General features: G+C 45.7%; 1 protein-coding gene across 1 annotated transcript in view; it reads left to right on the top strand.

The window, feature by feature from the left end:
• The window catches only part of LOC144781358 (cholesterol 24-hydroxylase-like), a 394,520-nt gene that overhangs the window by 218,018 nt on the left and 159,600 nt on the right, over positions 1-16,902 (top strand). Inside the window, exon 6 of the mRNA XM_078660146.1 lies at positions 1,655-1,793. Coding sequence (XP_078516272.1) covers positions 1,655-1,793 — 139 coding nt within the window. The remainder of the gene's footprint in view (positions 1-1,654; positions 1,794-16,902) is intronic.

Raw genomic sequence — 16,902 nt, forward strand, 5'->3', positions numbered from 1 at the left:
CCTCCGCTTGCAGTTGCGGAGAGTTGTTGTCTCTTGATATTATCGAATTTTCTAGCAAAGGTATATACTCGCCCATTGACATAATCGTTTCGGTCTCTTTGAAACTTTATGGCTTTTCGCTCTTTAATTTCTTCCTCATGTTTTGTCAATCTGATCTTTATTTCTTTCATCATTTTGGTGATCTCATCCTGTTCTTCGAATCCAGTTCTTTCAAAATTTCTTCAATTCTGCCTATTAATTTATCACGGTCACTTGCCGCATATTGGATTAGTATTTTGACCATGTTTTGTGATGCCTGGGCACTATTGTCAGCCCAGGCTTGAAGCATGGCTGGATCCGGATTTACATACGTTGGGGCTACTAAAATTCGCAATCCCCTGGGTATTCTGCCCACGTCCAGATATCTTTTCAATGATTTAATCTCCCACCATTTGGCTATCTCTTGTTTGCGGAGTTTTTCCAACTCCCCACATAGTTTTTTCGTGCTATTGTCTGTTTCAGATTCTGTATTTATTGCTGTTTGTTTGCCTTTAGCAGACTTGTCTGTGTCTGCGTCTACAAAGATGTTCAGCGCAGCCTCTTCCCGCTCCTTTTCCCACTGTGTTTATATATATATATCTATATCCAAACACAGAGTTGCCTTCCTAAGGAGATGCCCACAACAGGAAAGTTGATCTGCCATCCTTCTTTATTGAGGGGTAAAAACAGAACCAGCCGCCGAACATCACCATGCATCTTCAACCTCTAGCCTGACGCGTTTCGTGTTCAGCAACACTTTATCAAAGGCCACGGGTTCAGGCAGCTACGGCAAGGCGGTCTTGAGCACACCACTAAATAATCACTAACCCCGCCCAATGGGCGTAGCCACCCCTGCGGCATCATGGTCATTGTAGTGTCTCGTATTTGCTATTTGTATCCCTCAATAATCAGCACCTGTTCCTTAATCTCGCTGTAGCAAATATGATTCTAAAAGTTCTTATTATTCTAGCTGTACTGGACTGTAGTGTGTGTGAGGGTGAATACCACTTAAACGTTTCTTGAAAGAAAAGAGGACCAACCTAGTGTAAGGCTTTGTGAACCCAGCATAGGACTTTAAACCTAATTTGTGCCCTTATTGGTAGGCAGTGCAGTTTGAGAAACTGAACAACATTTTGGAGGGTTCATCAACACCCTGGCTGCTGCATTCTGAAGAGTCTGCAGTTTTTTTAGTAGGTGCTTTTGCAAGCCTACATATAAGGCATTACAGTAATCTTTCTTGGAGATAACTAGGGCTATGATAACCATTTTTCTTAACTCCATTGGGAGGAAGAGGATTTCACTCATAATAAACATTATGCTCCTAGAAAAATGATTATTCACAGCAGCAGAGAAAGAAACATTAGTATCTACAGCAGTATCATGGATGATGCCATCAGTGGTGTTTTCAATAATGTCATTTGAAATGTCATCAGTGATGTCATCAATTATTACATTCTAGTTTATGATATCTCTGAAGGTTTATGTGATTGTGATTGCAAGAGCGCTGTCTTACAGCTAACATTTTATCTTGGCAAACATAAAAATACAATGATAATATAAGATGATGGACTTTCTTTGCACATTCTTTATCTTAAACAATTATTATGTGGAGATATTAATAAACCATAATTTGCAGCTACCTCATGGGATTGATGGAAACATTCAATGAGAAGGCTGAAGCTTTGATGGAAAAACTAGCAGAAAGTGCTGATGGAAAAAGAGAAGTTCGAATTCTTGACTTGACTAGTCGAGTAACGCTTGATGTGATTGCAAAGGTAAGATCTTCTGCATATCTACAATGGTATACTAGCTGGTTCCCGTTTGAAAATGTAGTGTATCCTGAAGAATGAATATCACATGTTTTCTGTATGAATTTTCCTTAATAAGACAAGAGTTTGTGTGATCATATATTTCTGGCCAACATTTCAATATTTTTTTAGGAAGATGCGACAAATATGGTACATACATACCAAAAATAGAAAGAGAAATTATAGAACAATTTTCAGTCTAAACAATTTTCTGTATTAGGTCATAAAACCAGTGAAAATAGTGCACAGGGTTCAAAGTGAAAGCCAGCACCTGCACCCTGCAAGATGAAATGGAGGAAATCAGAGCACAGTTCATACTGGGCTGCGCATTGGCCAAACTATGGGAACAGACATTGCATGATCTAGGAGAGTCCATGAAAAAAAACGTAGATCTTGAGGACCTCCAAGGAACTGTCAAAAGGATGGGCCTTACACATAGAAGCGGGTCTACACCAGCCCATAAAGAGTGAATAGGTTCACCAAATAGCCTGAGCAGCGACCGTGCTCTAAGGAGAAGGAAGCAAAACACTGAGTAAGCCATTCTAACATCCCTGAGGGTCATTTCAGCAGACAGGAGGGTGACAAGCGGCTGGTTAGAAATGCTCAAGATGAACCACTTTCAATAATATGCAGATAGTATCAGCCATAATAGAACCATCCGAAGACAGTGGTAAACTTCTATGCGCCTACCATCAGTAACACTGAGGAGGATCATATAGACATGATATGATATGAGACATGATATGAGGAGGATGGCGCAATCTACTTGGTTCATGATGTCAATCAGCTCCAAACAAAGGCCAGATCCACCTCCAAGTATTAGTAGGAGGAATGCCTGTGACTGCCATCATTGACACCCGCATATTCATAAGTGTAATGGTCCAGGAAACATACAAAATCATCCCAAAAAGACCAAACCTCTAGCCAACTCAGGTTTGCGCGCTCTTTATGGAATATTTGCAGCAGACATTACGCCCAGTGAGTGGACTACCCCAACAAAATTATATCTAATAAAAGGAGGAACAGGTATGCTTCTCAACTGCCAAACCGTAAAAAATCTGCAACTCATTCATTTTGCTTTCAGCTTCCTAGTTGAATTCCCTGAAGTCCTCCGAGGTATTGGCTGCTGGTAAGGAAAGTTGGTGAGCCTCTATGTGAACTGACCTGTACCGCCAGTAGAGGCACATCATTGCTGTTAGAAATTGGGTTACAGATTGGCAGAGGTATGCACCCTGCCCAAGCAGGAACCCAATCCTTGTTAGGGTAAGTAAGATACACAGCAAAGACTACAAGAGGATGTACAAAGTGCTGAAAGGGTACACCTAGGCGGGGGTCCGTTGCTCACTGTGCCACTGAGTTAAAGCTATTCGAGCTGATTATGGGTAATACCGCAAAACCGGTCCGATGAATCTTGTTTCCAGTCCAGGGAGGACCTGGCCTGGCAGTTCGGGCTGGACTGTTCCCATGAGGATCAGGGTAAAGACTGAATTGCATATGGCTGTGTCCAAACTGGGGAGCATAGTGAGCAAAAGAATGGTGGATTAAAGCCAGATCTGTGACTGGGGGTGAATGGTTAAACAGTTTCAGCACTCCGTCTATCACCTTGTTATGTTTGCTATGTTTGCCCCAAATGACGAAGAAAATGCTGAGACGTGAGTCCCTTTCTCGCTTTACCACAGTCCATTATCTGTGTGTCTTTTGCTTTCTTGCCCTAAGTGTGCCAGGTATGCCCAGATGTGGGTAACGGGCTCAGTATGCCATTTGATTCAAGCTAACCTGGCTGATATGGGTTGATGCCCCAAAACCAGTCCCACGATGCTTGTTTCCTGTCCAGGGAAGGCTTGGCCTGGCAGTTCGGGTTGGACTGTTCCCATGAGGAACATGGACAAGACTGATTTGCATATGGCTGGGTCCAAATTGAGGTGGCATAGTGAGCAAAAGAACGAAGGATTAACCCCAGATCTGTGACTGAGGGTGAGTGGTTGAAAAGTTTCAGCACTCCGTCCATCATCTTGTTATCTTTTTTAAGTCAGATATACACCATAAATTAACTTGTGCTCACCCTCTGGTAGCTTGGCACAGAGTAGACAATCTTAACGTAAGAGGCAACGTGTAAAGTATTTGTGCAACACTTCAAACAGTAACACAGTGCAAACACCACAAAAAGACTCCACACCAGTTTAGAACAATAGATTATATTTTTATAAATAAAACACAGACAAAATGACAAAAATACAATAACTAGAAGTCAAGATATGAATTTTTCAAGAATAAAAGTAAAAAATAGCGCGTGGAAGCAATAGGCGCCTATGGGGTTATCTGGTGGTGCTGGACCGGGGCAAAGTCAAGGGTTCAAGCTGGCAGTGATAAAGTGCAGGTCGCATACAAGAGCCATGCAAGGCCCTGTGATCACAAGTACCTTGATTGTGGTTGCAACAGTAAGATGCAGGGTGCAATTGGACAATGCATCAGTGAGGATCCCACTGTTGGGGTAATGGTTCGATTTTCTCCACGAAACAATGGCGATGTGCTGGTTTTGAAGAAGCATTGGTTCGGAGATTTGTTGTTTCCGAAGCAGATGCGCCATGTATCTCCATGCAGTTGAGGCGATGTGCCGATCATCTATCTGCAGTGATGGTGACAGTGATGCGGTGGTAATGATGCAACTGTTCAATGGTGATGACCTGGTTCCAAGTGCGATGTGCTGGTTTTGTTCCCGCAACAGCATTGATGTGTCGATTCCGCTCTTGCAGTAGAGGATGCATCGGTTCTGTTGGAGCAGGCACCTGGATCCCCTTACAATAGACCAGGCACAGGAGCAGAGATTAAGACTTTGATATCCCTGAGTGTTTAAACAGGAGGCAAGCGAGTATGAATGTGAAGTCACTCTGGGTTCAAGTAAGATGAGTCAGTCCTTCCTCGGCAGGGCAGAGGATAGCAGGCAGCAGGACAGGACAGCAGAAAAGAAGTTCTTGCAGAGCAGCAGTCCAGCATAGTGGCAGTCATTTGTAGCTGCACAGGAGTCCTTCATCCTGGCACAGTTCTTCACAGGTCCAGTTGTCTCTGAATAGGTGAGGGCAGAGACCCAGTACTTATACCCAGTTGTGACTTTGAAGTGGAGGTGACTTTAAAGAGGGGCTTTAAAGTACACAGAGGTTCTCTCTCCCAGCTCCAGTTCCAGACTCACTCTAGGAGGGTATGCACCCCTTTGTGTAGGGTGAGGGCAAAGCCTATTGAGGTATAAGTAAAAGACACAAATGATGGATGAAATGCTGAACTAATCAAATTTTGTGGTGTTGCTATGTGTGCCCTAAGTTTCTACGGGTATGCCTAAACGTCGGTTCCTTGCTTGCTGCACCACTGGATTCAAGCTAGCCTGGCTGATAAGTGGTGATACCTGAAAACCCGTCCCAGGATCCTTGTTTCCTGTCCAGAGAGGACATGGCTTGGCAGTTCAGATTGGACTATACCCATGGGGAGCAGGGTCAAGACTGATTTGCATATGGCTGAGTTTAAACTGGGGTGACTTGGCAAGCAAAATAACGATGGATTAAACTAAGATCTGTTACTGGGGGTGAGAGTTTGAAAAGTTTCAACACTTCGTCTATCATTTTATTTTGGGATGTTGCTACGTGTGTCCTAAGTGGCTAAGTGTATGCCCAGACGTGGGTCTCTTGCTCACTGCTCCACTGGATCCAAGCTAGTCTGGCTGATGAGGAGTGATACCCTAAAACCAGTCCCAGGATGCACTGTGTCTGATCCTGGGAGGACCTGGCCTGGCAGTTAGAGTTGGACTGTTCCCATGAGGAGGAGGGTCAAGACTGATTTGGATATGGCTGGCTCAAAACTAGGGTGTCATGGTAGGCAAAAGAATGATGGTTTCAACCCAAATCTTTTGACTGGGGTGTTTGGATGAAAGACTTCATCCATCATTTTATTTTGTGATGTTGATATGGGTGCCCTAATTGGCTAAGGGTATGTCCAGATACGGGTCCCTTGCTTGCTACACCACTGGATTCAAGCTAGCCTGGCTGATGAGAGGTGATACCCTGAAACGGGTCCCTGGATTCTTGTTTCCGGTTCAGAGAGGACCTGTCTTGGCAGTGAAAGCTGGACTGCTCCCATGCGGAGCTGGGTCAAGACAGGATTTGCATATGGCTGGATCCAAACTAGGGTGATGTGGTGAGCAGAATAATGGTGGATTAAACAAAGAGTGTTTGAAGTTTCAACACTCCGTCCAGCATTTTATTTTGTGATGTTGCTATTCACATGTGCAGCTCCTTCCTCCCATCCTGCCCACGATGATTCATCAGGATAAGATAGCCACTCAGTCACAACAAAGCTTCCTTTGTGTGTGGCTGGCTACAGGGATGCTCAAAGTCCAGCGGTCACCCACACCAGACATGCATTTGAGACAGCCTGAAGGCACGCAAGGCTAAAAACAGAAAAATGCCAGCTTTGCTCCTTTTGTTTACACAGCATTTTGCTATATTTTCATTGACAAGTAATTGGAATACTGGTGCTCCCATTTAATTGGTAAGGCTTTGAGCCAATGTCAGCTTTAATACTCTTCGACTTTTTGATTTATACCACCTTTGAAATGTATGTATTTGTTACAGATTCCCCAGATGAAGGGCTACTGGTTATAGCCCGAAATGCATTGAGAACAATGAAGCTTGTATCTGCATGCTGAAACTCAAGTTGCAATAAACTCTTTTAGTTTTGGACGGGATCTGCCAGAACACAGAAATAAATAACGTAGATCCTGAACTATTGAAGCCTTTGATGATTTCTTTGAACCTTCTCTCATTATCTTTGTTGACTGCATTGATTACTGTTGTTTGAATTGTACTATTATATATATTGATAGCTGATTCTTTGAAAACAAAGGTTGTACACTAATATGTGACATAATTCGTAGTGCACTGGGTTAACCTAGACAATCATCTAGGTATTCTCTTTTCCTTTTTGAAATAGGTGGCCTGCAGAACCCCTCACCTAGTGCACACTTGATTTTGTTTATGAATTTTTAAACCCATACTAGTAATTTTGAAGCTAGATATTTGAATACGTTTCCAGAGTGCACATCAGCTGCGTTCACTCACTTGAGCTTTCTAAAAGTGGCATTTTTAAAAGGGTAATGATAACTTTGTCTTTACCAGTTAAGGGGATTCCAGCTATATGAAACATGACAGATCTACTCCTTCTCAATCAGGAATGAAAGCTTATAAAGTGTAATAAGGAATTCCCAATGTCAACCCATGAGGGGGTAGGCTTTACAGTAGTGAAAAACGAATTTGGGTATTTTTCATTACCAAGACATGCGAAACCTAAAAGTACATGCCCTACCTTTTAATTACACAGCTGCATGCCCCAAAGGATACCCAGGGCCTACCTTAGGGGTGACACATAAGTAATAAAAGGTGAGTTTGAGGCTTGGCAAGGGGTTTTAAATGCCAAGTGAACATGGGAGTGTTAACTGCCCACACAGGCCCTGCAGTGGCAGGCCTTAAACATGTTTAAAGGGCTACTTGAGTGGGTGGCACAATCAGTGCTGCAGGCCGACTAGTAGTTTTTAATTTACAGGCCCTGGGCACATGTAGTGCACTTTACTTGGGACTCATAAGTAAATAAAATGTGTCAATTGGGTATGAGCTAATGTTATTTATTTATTTATTTATTTATTTATTTCGAGATTTCTAAAGCGCATAGCTGCCCGTAAGCGTCCCAGCGCTGACCCATTACTGATGAGATAAGAAAGAGGGATGATCACGGGAACAGCCATGTCTTCAGTGCTTTTCGAAATACTAGCAAATTGGGTTGTGCACGAAGGTCAGAGGGCAAGGAGTTCCACAATTTGGGCGCATTGTGCGAAAAACAGCGACCTCCTGTTCGTGCTCTATTGATCTTGGGAACTCGTGTGAGGTGGGCGTTAGAGGATCGAAGGGGTCTGGAGGTGATATAAGGAGTGACCAGATCTTTGAGTATGGGGGGGCTTTTCCATCGAGAATTTTGTGCGTAAGGCAAAGCGCCTTGAACTGCACTCTTTCTAAGATGGGTAGCCAGTGTAGTTCGCGGATAGCTGGTTTGGCCGAGCAACGGGTCTTAGTGTTGGTCAAAATCCTAGCGGCGGCGTTTTGTACTACTTGTAATTTAGTTGTAACTTTCTGGGGTACACCCAGGTACAGTGCGTTGCCGTAATCCAGCCTTGATAGGACGAGACCTTGGATCAAGAGTTTCCTTGATTGGAAAGGGAGCAATGGCAGGATTTTTCGGGTGGACCGTAGGAGACCGAAGCAAACTCCAGCCGTTTTCCTGGCTTGGGTTTGCATGGTGAGGTTTTTATCAAGCCATAGACCGAGGCTTTTAATCTCAGGCTTGGGATTTGGAGGTTTACCCATGCAGGGGGGCCAGAGGGAGTCTGGATGGAAGTGGGCTTGGTTCCCCATCACCATGATCTCAGTCTTGTCGCTATTCAGCTTCAAGTGAGATCTGTCCATCCAGCTGACTATGTCTTTTAAGCAGGAGTAGAGGTCTATGATGGGATTTTCCTGCTGGGAGAGGGAAACCACCAGCTGCGTATCATCCGCGTATGTCAGGAGTTTTATCCCATATGGGGTGACTATCTTTTCCAGGGGGACATATATAGGTTGAAGAGTGTAGGGCTCAAGGAGGAGCCCTGAGGCACTCCACAACGTGTAGGGGTCTCTTTAGATGTGTAGTTGCCCTCTATGACCTGGAATGAGCGGTCCTGCAGAAATGATTTCAGCCAAGACAGGGCGATGCCTGTAATCCCAAGGTCGCTGAGTCGCTGGGCCAGGATTTGGTGGTTGACCGTGTCGAAGGCCGCGCTTAGGTCCAGGAGGATCACTGCCATTGATCCTCCTGTGTCCATGATCTTCCTGGCTTCCTCGACCACCGTCACCATCGCTGTTTCAGTGCCCTGGCCCGGGCGAAAGCCTGTCTGTGATGATTTAAGTAATTCGTTGGATTCAAGATACTTAGACAGCTGGGAGTTGATACATTTTTCTGTGATCTTGCTGGTGCATGGAAGGAGGGAGTTCGGTCTAAAGTTGGAGAGGTTGAGGGGGTCTAGGTTATGTTTTTTCATTAATGCCCTCACCTTTGCCTTTTTCCAGCTGGGGGGAACCAATCCGTTGGTCAGCGAGGCATTGATCACATTTACCAATGGTTCCAGGATAGTGGGTGCAACCAGCTTTAAGATTTTGACTGGAGCAGGGTCCGAAGGTGAGCCACTTTTAAGTGATTGGAAGATAGGGGACAGAGTATCAGGACTTATCGGGATGAATGAGTCAAATCCCGTATTAAGATCGTTGCCCTGCAGTACCGATGGCAATGCCTGGTCTGTCGGGGAGAGGGGTGGGAGTGACTGTAAAATATTTTGGATCTTTTGGTCAAAAAACATAGCCAGCTCATCACAGTGGTTGTTTGAGGGGTCAATAGAGCCGGTGGGTTCTGGTGTTTAGAGAAGTTGTTTAACGATTTGGAAAGTCTCCCTCGATGAGCATGATGCCGAGCTGATTTTCTCTTGAAAAAAAGCGGTCTGGGCATTTTTCAGGGCTTTTTTATACGTAAGAATGGACAATCTGTAGTCCTTCTTGCGGCCAGGGTCGAAGTCTTTCCGCCATTCTCTTTCGGCTTTTTTGCAAAGTTTCTTTAGCTGGCGGGTCTCCTGGGAGAACCAAGGAGCGGATGTTTTTTTACAGGAGGTAAGATGAGTTTTTTTTGGGAGAGTCATGTTAAGGGAGTTTTCAATCCAGGAGGAAAACTTCATATCTGCTTTGATAGGGTCTGTTTCCAGGGATGGTTTGTGGAACTCCAAAGCCTGCTTCCACTTCTCAGTATCTAACTTGGCCCATGGACGCGTGGGTTTATCTGAGGATCTATTGGGAAGAAGGATATGGGGTATTTCCCACCTGAAAGGGATGAGTAAGTGATCCGACCATGGCAACGGGATCGGGACCTTAGTTTTAAAGTTGTTCATGTTACTTATGATGGGGTCAAGTAGATGTCCGAGCATGTGCGTGGGTTGATTCCTCTGTAAGTGGAGCTGGAGGGTCGCTAGGTCTGCAATCAACTCTGAGGCGGTGTTATCCTCGCTGATGTCGAAATGAATATTAAGGTCCCCTAGGACTATCATGTTGGGCGAGGTGCTGGACAGTATAGTTGAAAATTCCACCAGGGAACTACAGAATTGGCCCAGAGACCCTGGTGGGCGGTAGATGAGGAGTCCTGAGAGGGATTTGCATGGGGATAGTTGGATATTAAAATGTACATTTTCACAGTTTGATAAGGGACTGTCGTGAAATCGACATGTAAATTGGTCCCTATAGATGATAGCAATCCCTCCTCCCTTTCCCTTTGCTCGATCTAAATGTTGCAGGAGGTAACCCTGAGGTAACGCCTGAACAATGTCATAGTCCGAGTCTGGTGTGAGCCACGTTTCTGTAAGAAACAAGATCTCAAATTTCGCCTCTTTTAGTAACATATATATTTCCTGGGAGTGTTTGGGTAGAGATCTACAATTTAATAGAGCCATATTAATGATTGTCGGAGGTAGTTGGTTCTTAAATGTAGGAGAGAGTTTAAATGGGCAATATAGACATTGGGTGCAGCGGTTCTCACCTTTAAGGGAGTTGGCGCAGGAGGCCTGTAGAGGCTGGTTCAGCTGTAGCAAAGAGTCCCTAGAGTACAACAGCCTGGCTTGAGGAGAAAGGTCCAGAGTGCCTGGCCCTAGGCTCCTTCTGGCGCGGACGGACGCAGACGGGCTTGCCTTAAGCGCGCCTTCGGCGCGCAAACGGCGCTCCCGCTGCGCTCGTCCGCTGCGCTTCCTCCAGTGGCACATTTTATATTGAGGAAGAGGCGGGGGGGGCGTGGCCAGAAAAGGGGGCATGGCCTCGGTGAACGCCGTCAATGGCGTCAGCCAGAGGGCGTTGTCGGTGTTTGGGAGGCGCTGCTCGCTTTCAGCAGGGTCCCAGATCGTGTGCAAAGGGCTTGTCAAAGGTAGGATCGTTTTTAAAACACAATTAAAGTGACACTCAAATGGTTAAAAGATTAAAACAGGCAACACAAGTACAGCTCCCGGCTTTATTGTGTTTAGAAGAGAGAGTACATGCACTTTAGCACTAGTTAGCAGTGGTAAAGCTCTGAGTCCTAAAACCAATAAAAACAAGGCCAGAAAAAGAGGAGAAGGAAGGTAAATAGTTTGGGGTGACCCTTCAGAGAGAGCCATTTTCCAACACAACTCCCCCCTAGACTAAAGTCAGAGTAGACTAGTCAGTACCTTGATGGACGTCCCTGCTAAATGCGATAGAAGGAGGAGAATAACCCACTAATGCAGGGGCACTGGCAAGTTCTAGGACTCTATGAACCCAGTGGGATCCCTCTAGCTGTGCTCTCGGGCCACATTTACTACTAAAATCTATACTTAAATGTGTAGAGACTCCTCAGTCAGGATCAAGCATATATAAGTTGAGGCAAAACATACATGTTGTAGTACTTTTTATCGTACTACAAAATATACTACAATGTGCAGTTTGTGAATCAAGCCCCTATACTTTAAAGAACTCATAGCAGGATGTTTAAATCAGTAATTAATAAGAAACTAGAACATGACATTGAATTTTTAATGGAAAGATCAAGGAGGTATGTCATTGGAGAGTGGCTCGAAATAACATGTTTCAAACAAATATTCTGTAAGTTTAATAACTGTCTAAGTCATTTTCATACCGATTTCTTCCATTAATGACCCACTCTAGCCCATATGTGTGATAGTTCCTCTTTTCGCTAACTACAATGAAAAATGAACTCCTTTGCTTAGATGACATCTGACGTTGCTGAATGTTTTCTTCCACAAGCCCTATTTGAATCCCAAGCAATACTGGACTCCACCGGGTCAGTCCAATTTATTGATGATTTTTATTTCTGTTTTTATGCCTCCCGTGATAGTTCCCTATACCACTGAAACAGAACCTCTACCCATGACCCTATCCACAAGTGATGATAGCATCTGTGACACTACAGGAGAGTTATCTCCATAACCCTATGTGTCCAATGCTGCCCTATGTATTGTATTGTATTAAAGGAACTGTGTAGGAGGCAGTAAGTACATTTCTAGATTAATTTTGGGTAGGTATAAACTGATTCCTGAATACAGGTCACTCATATTCAGGCACAGATTATTGTGTATCAACCTGGAGATATCCATATCTGTCAGGATCTCAAAAACTGCTGCAGCACTCACACAGGTGGGGCATATGAAATTGTAACCATAAGGTATTTAGTAAGCCTGACTGATAAACTTGGCTTTTTCAGCGGGTTGACCCCCAGACTTTTTGCTTTTTGGCCTCCTGATTTGTACCTAGTTTTTGTTGGTTTTAGGACTCCGGGCACTTTACCACTGCTAATCAGTAATAAAATGCATATGCTCTCCAAATAACCTTTGTCATGATTGGGTTACCATGATTGGCTTATTTGATTTACGACCAAGTCCCTAATACTGTGCACTGTGTGTGCCCAGGGCCTGTAAATCAAATGCTACTAGTGGGCCTGCAGCACTGATTGTGCCACCCACACAAGGAGACTTTCAAAGGGTTCGCAGGCCTGCCATTGCAGTGTCTGCATGCAGTTTCAAACAGTCATTTTGACCTGGCAAGTACACCCACGTGCCAGGCCATAACTGTCCCTTTTCTCAAATGTAAGACACCCTTAAGGTAGGCCCAAGGTACCATTGTTGCAGGGTGCAGCTTGGGAGAAAGGCAGGCCATGTACTAGTGATTATTGTCCTGATAGTGAAATACTGTACATTTTGTTTTTCACTATTGCAAGGCTATCTGTCCCATAGGCTAACATGGGAGTTGGTTTGTGACGTCTTACAACTTTCCATTGGAACAAGATAGAGTAATGGAGGTAAGGTTTCCTGAACTCAGATTTTTAAGATATGTCTTTTAGTAAAGATGATTTTCATATTATGAGTTTGAACATGCCACATTTAGAAAGTTAAGCAAAGAGGAGGGGTTTGGCCGATAATCAGTAAGGCTAGGCCTATTTAATATCCAAGAACAACACACATGGTAGTACTGATAACACTTCACATTCTTACTTCCTGATCACACCACACACTTGATATGACCAAAATACATTACCTAATTTTTTTGTTTTTTGACCTTTAATTTTGAATTTTCAAAACATTTTTATCTTTTCAAAAGCTAAACATGTAAACATGAAAAAATATAATATGAATCTCCAAAACACCTAAAGTCATAGATAATACAAACATATATGACAAAAAATACATGTAAAGAAGGTTTTTTGAATACCTCTTGTTCTGTGATATTTCTAAAACAGTAAAGAAGCAACAGAGAAAACGAAATTAAACTGACAAACTGCCCTGCTAAACTACTCAAGAAGCATGACTATCAATCAAACAGTGTTCTAATTTGGCTCAAACCATATTATCGCTCCCATTTGCTTGATTTCTTTATTAAATAGCCACCTTGGTATAGATCTATAATGCTACACTTGTTTGAAGAGATCAACTTGTTGCTCATGCTTCGACTCCAGTTTGTCAACCGACGCAGCTGCCTGCACCGTGACCTGTGGACCCCGCATACCGCATTCCCCTATCTCGCACTGCAGCCTTGGGTCTACCGATGAAAGGGCTTCAACAATGATGATGACGCTGCCTGCAGCGTGTCCTGCCAGCACAGCAACGAGCACCGCCTCGCTTTGCAGTGCAGCCTTGGTCTCACCGACGCTGCTCGACCACAGTCACCGAGCCGCTGCCTGCACCATGACCTGAAAGCAACGCACATTGCAACACTCCGCTCCACACCGCAGCCCTGATGCCTGCCGACGCCTGCCCTCCTGACTTCATACTCAAAGAGTTCGACCTACAACACGTGCGACCTCAAGGGCTTGACGAGTCCTGCACCAACTCCTGGGACTGACACCTGAAGACCCTGTTCCTCTGGAGCTCACCGTAAGGTCCGACGCCCAGCATCTCCAAAGGTACTGTTTAACGGATCTCCCTGACACTGTAGCTGGCCTGCGATGACACAGTCAGTCAAAACTGTTGGATTTGTTTTCTCACAATGCCGTGATAGCCTCAGATGGAGCTATCAACTTCAAGGAACTGTTTTTAAAGTCTATATTTGCTTTCTTGGCATTTTGGATTACTGTATGTTGGATTTTTTTTATCATTTTGTTCTTGGTTTAAACAGATAAATGTTGGATATTTTTCTAAAACTGGCATGGGGTCCTTTTGTAGTGCTTTCACTGTATTACAGTTTGTTATGTGCAAATGTTTTACAATTTGCCTCTGAGATAAGCCTGACTCCTTGTGCCAAGCTACCAAGGGGAAGAGCAGGGGCTCTTTCAGATGTGTAATCCCCCTATGCTGACAAGAGTGGTGGATTCTGCCTAGCTTAGGTGTATACCCTAGCCAACCAGAAAATGCATTTCTAACATTGGTTGTCAGCGATAAGGATAGGACTTGCATTTGCACTTGACCTATAGTGATTGGTGTACACTACTACCCTATCGCAGACCATTACATATCACATACTATTTTTCTCTGTTTGCGTTCAGGATGTATTGCTGAGGATTGGAACTCTGGTTAATTGTTGTACCTGTGAGGCTTTGGGAAAAGGGAAATCAACTTTGGCACTTGTACATCTACATGATGAAGGAGCTACAAATCTCTTGAAAGGAGAGTGGGTTGCCTGTGTAGAGGAGATCCACTAGGTGGGATCTTAAGGCAGCCCTACTTTGTTATGAGGAAACATGTTGGGCAGCAGCACTACCAGATGACTCTGAGAGGGAGTCTGAGGGGGAGGATATCTAGTCATATTACCAGGAGGGCAAGGGCCCTGAAAAGGAAACATGAGGGAAAGATGGGCTTGTGAAGAAAAGAGTATGATCAAAGCTCGTGATTGGAGACTGAGAGAGTTCAACAGGGAACTCAAGAGGGCTGAGCCGTAGCCCAGGAAAAAGAAATGTGTGTAGCTCATGAACTGATCTTGGCTGGGCTAGAGGTGTAAGCCATAAGGGCAGAGTCCAGCTCAGATGGTGGCAGCAAAAAGGTGATGTCTAATGCTGAGGGAGAAGAACACACACCTAGAGATATGGCGTCTGTCTTGAGGGAGGGTGTTGACATACACCAGGGGATTCAGGATTGTGAGGTAGCTCCAGTGGTGTGCAGTGTCCCTGAGGTGGATTGGGGAACTGGCACATGGGATCATATTTCTAGTAGTGGGAGGGACACTCCACTGTTTCCTGGAGAGGGGTGCAGGGAGAGGGGTTCCCTCATGGTAGAAGCCCTAGTAAGTGAGTATGAAGACTGCTCAGAAGAGTGTGGGTTGAGGGACAGAAACAGTCAGACACTGTCTCCCCTGTCTTGCAAGGGTAATGTGAAGTACTTTTCTGAGGCACTGGATGGTTGGGTGAAGGGTAGTTTGGTTAACACATGTGAGGGGCTATGTAATTTGAATGCTGGAGAGCATATGTTTAGTCACAGTGTTCCAGAGCTATGCCAACACCTGGTTGAGTGTGAGTTCTCTGCCCCAAGGAGCTTGCACTGGAGCATCCCTTGTGGTGGAGTCCAGAAAGTCTGAAGAAGCTTTTGGGAGTGATCCTGAAGGAGGTGGCTCAGGTTTTCCCAAACTAGGTGAGGTAGGAGAGGTTGGTATTGAACCAGATAGGTCACAGTGTAGTAGGATGTGTGAAGGGTCCCATGTCCTTTCTCTGGGTAGAGGGAGTGGGGGTGGGCTGAGTCCCAGGGTGCCCGATACCCAGTATCAGAGCCTGGTTGGTCCCATAAGTGAACATCAGGAGGGAGGCCTAGTCGGTACGGGGAGGCCGTTCCCCGAGGGGCATGCCAAGGTGTCAGGTGAGCTGCTGTCCCAAGCGTCTCTCCAGTTCTAATGTCTGCAGCCCACTCCAGAGAGGAGGTTGCATAAGTCCAGAGAAAGGGCTGAGGGGGGAGACAGTCCCCAGGGCGTCAGGGATTTCCAACTCTGAGGGCAGAGCACCCTGGTGAGGCCACTTCTGGCCTGGGGGTCTTAATGCACTGTCAGATGGATGGAGGGCTGGGGACCTGTGCCAGGCAGACACTTACCCAATATTTCCAGGAAGTGTTTCCTTTGGTAGTGGTGGTTGAGCACCCCCAGAAGTCCCGCCATGCCAGGCACAGGCTCAGTCTCATGGTACAGGTCCTGGGTTGGAGGGCCAGGTTCAAGGTGTCCCCCTGACCAGGAGTAAGGGGCAACTGCTAGCAGTGTCCCTACCATTTTGCCTTCTAGGGGTACCACTCCGGGTGGGAGGGTGCAGAGCCCCAAGGGGGGGAGCAGAGGGGTGGTAGCCTTGCCCCTGACTCCTGTCCAGACTAAGGGTACAGACCCTAGGCTGGCAAACCAGTTTCAGGATAGCACCCCTGAACTGGTCAGAGAATTGCGCAGGACTGCTGGCCCAATTTACCTGACAATTCTAGAGCCTGGGGTTACATCACCACAGTGGAGGGTACAGGACCCCAGGAGGAAGGGCCAGGTATAGGAGAGCCCACCCCAGTTTCCTGGTAAGCTTCAGCTTCCGTAAGCTTCAGGGTACAAACCCTGAGCTGAGTAACCAGTTGCAGGATAGCACCCTTGAACTGGTGGGGGAACTGTGCAGGACACTTGCCCCAGGTGTCCTGACAGTTCTGTAGTCTGGCTGTACCTCACCACAGTGAAGGGTAAAGGACCCCGCGGGGAGGACCAGATGTAGGAGAGCCTATGCCTCTCTCCTGGACAGCCGCAGGGTACAGACCTTGGGCTGGTGGGCCAGTATCTGGACGCCATCCCTGAACTGGTGAGCGAGAGAGTGGACAAAGGCTGTCAAGCACCTGGGGCTACCACTCCCCACTCTCTGATGCCACAGGGGCTAGAGAGCCCTGAGAAGCATGAGGCCTGGCTCTGGTCACTGACAGCTGTCAGTCGCCTCTGTGGCTTGCTGTCCTGGTGGGCAGAGGTGACCCTGGGGGGACAAGAGTCACACCCCGGGGTTGGCTGGGCCACCGCCT

The sequence above is a fragment of the Lissotriton helveticus genome, chromosome 9 (genome assembly GCF_964261635.1).
Source record: "Lissotriton helveticus chromosome 9, aLisHel1.1, whole genome shotgun sequence".
NCBI lineage: Eukaryota > Metazoa > Chordata > Amphibia > Caudata > Salamandridae > Lissotriton > Lissotriton helveticus.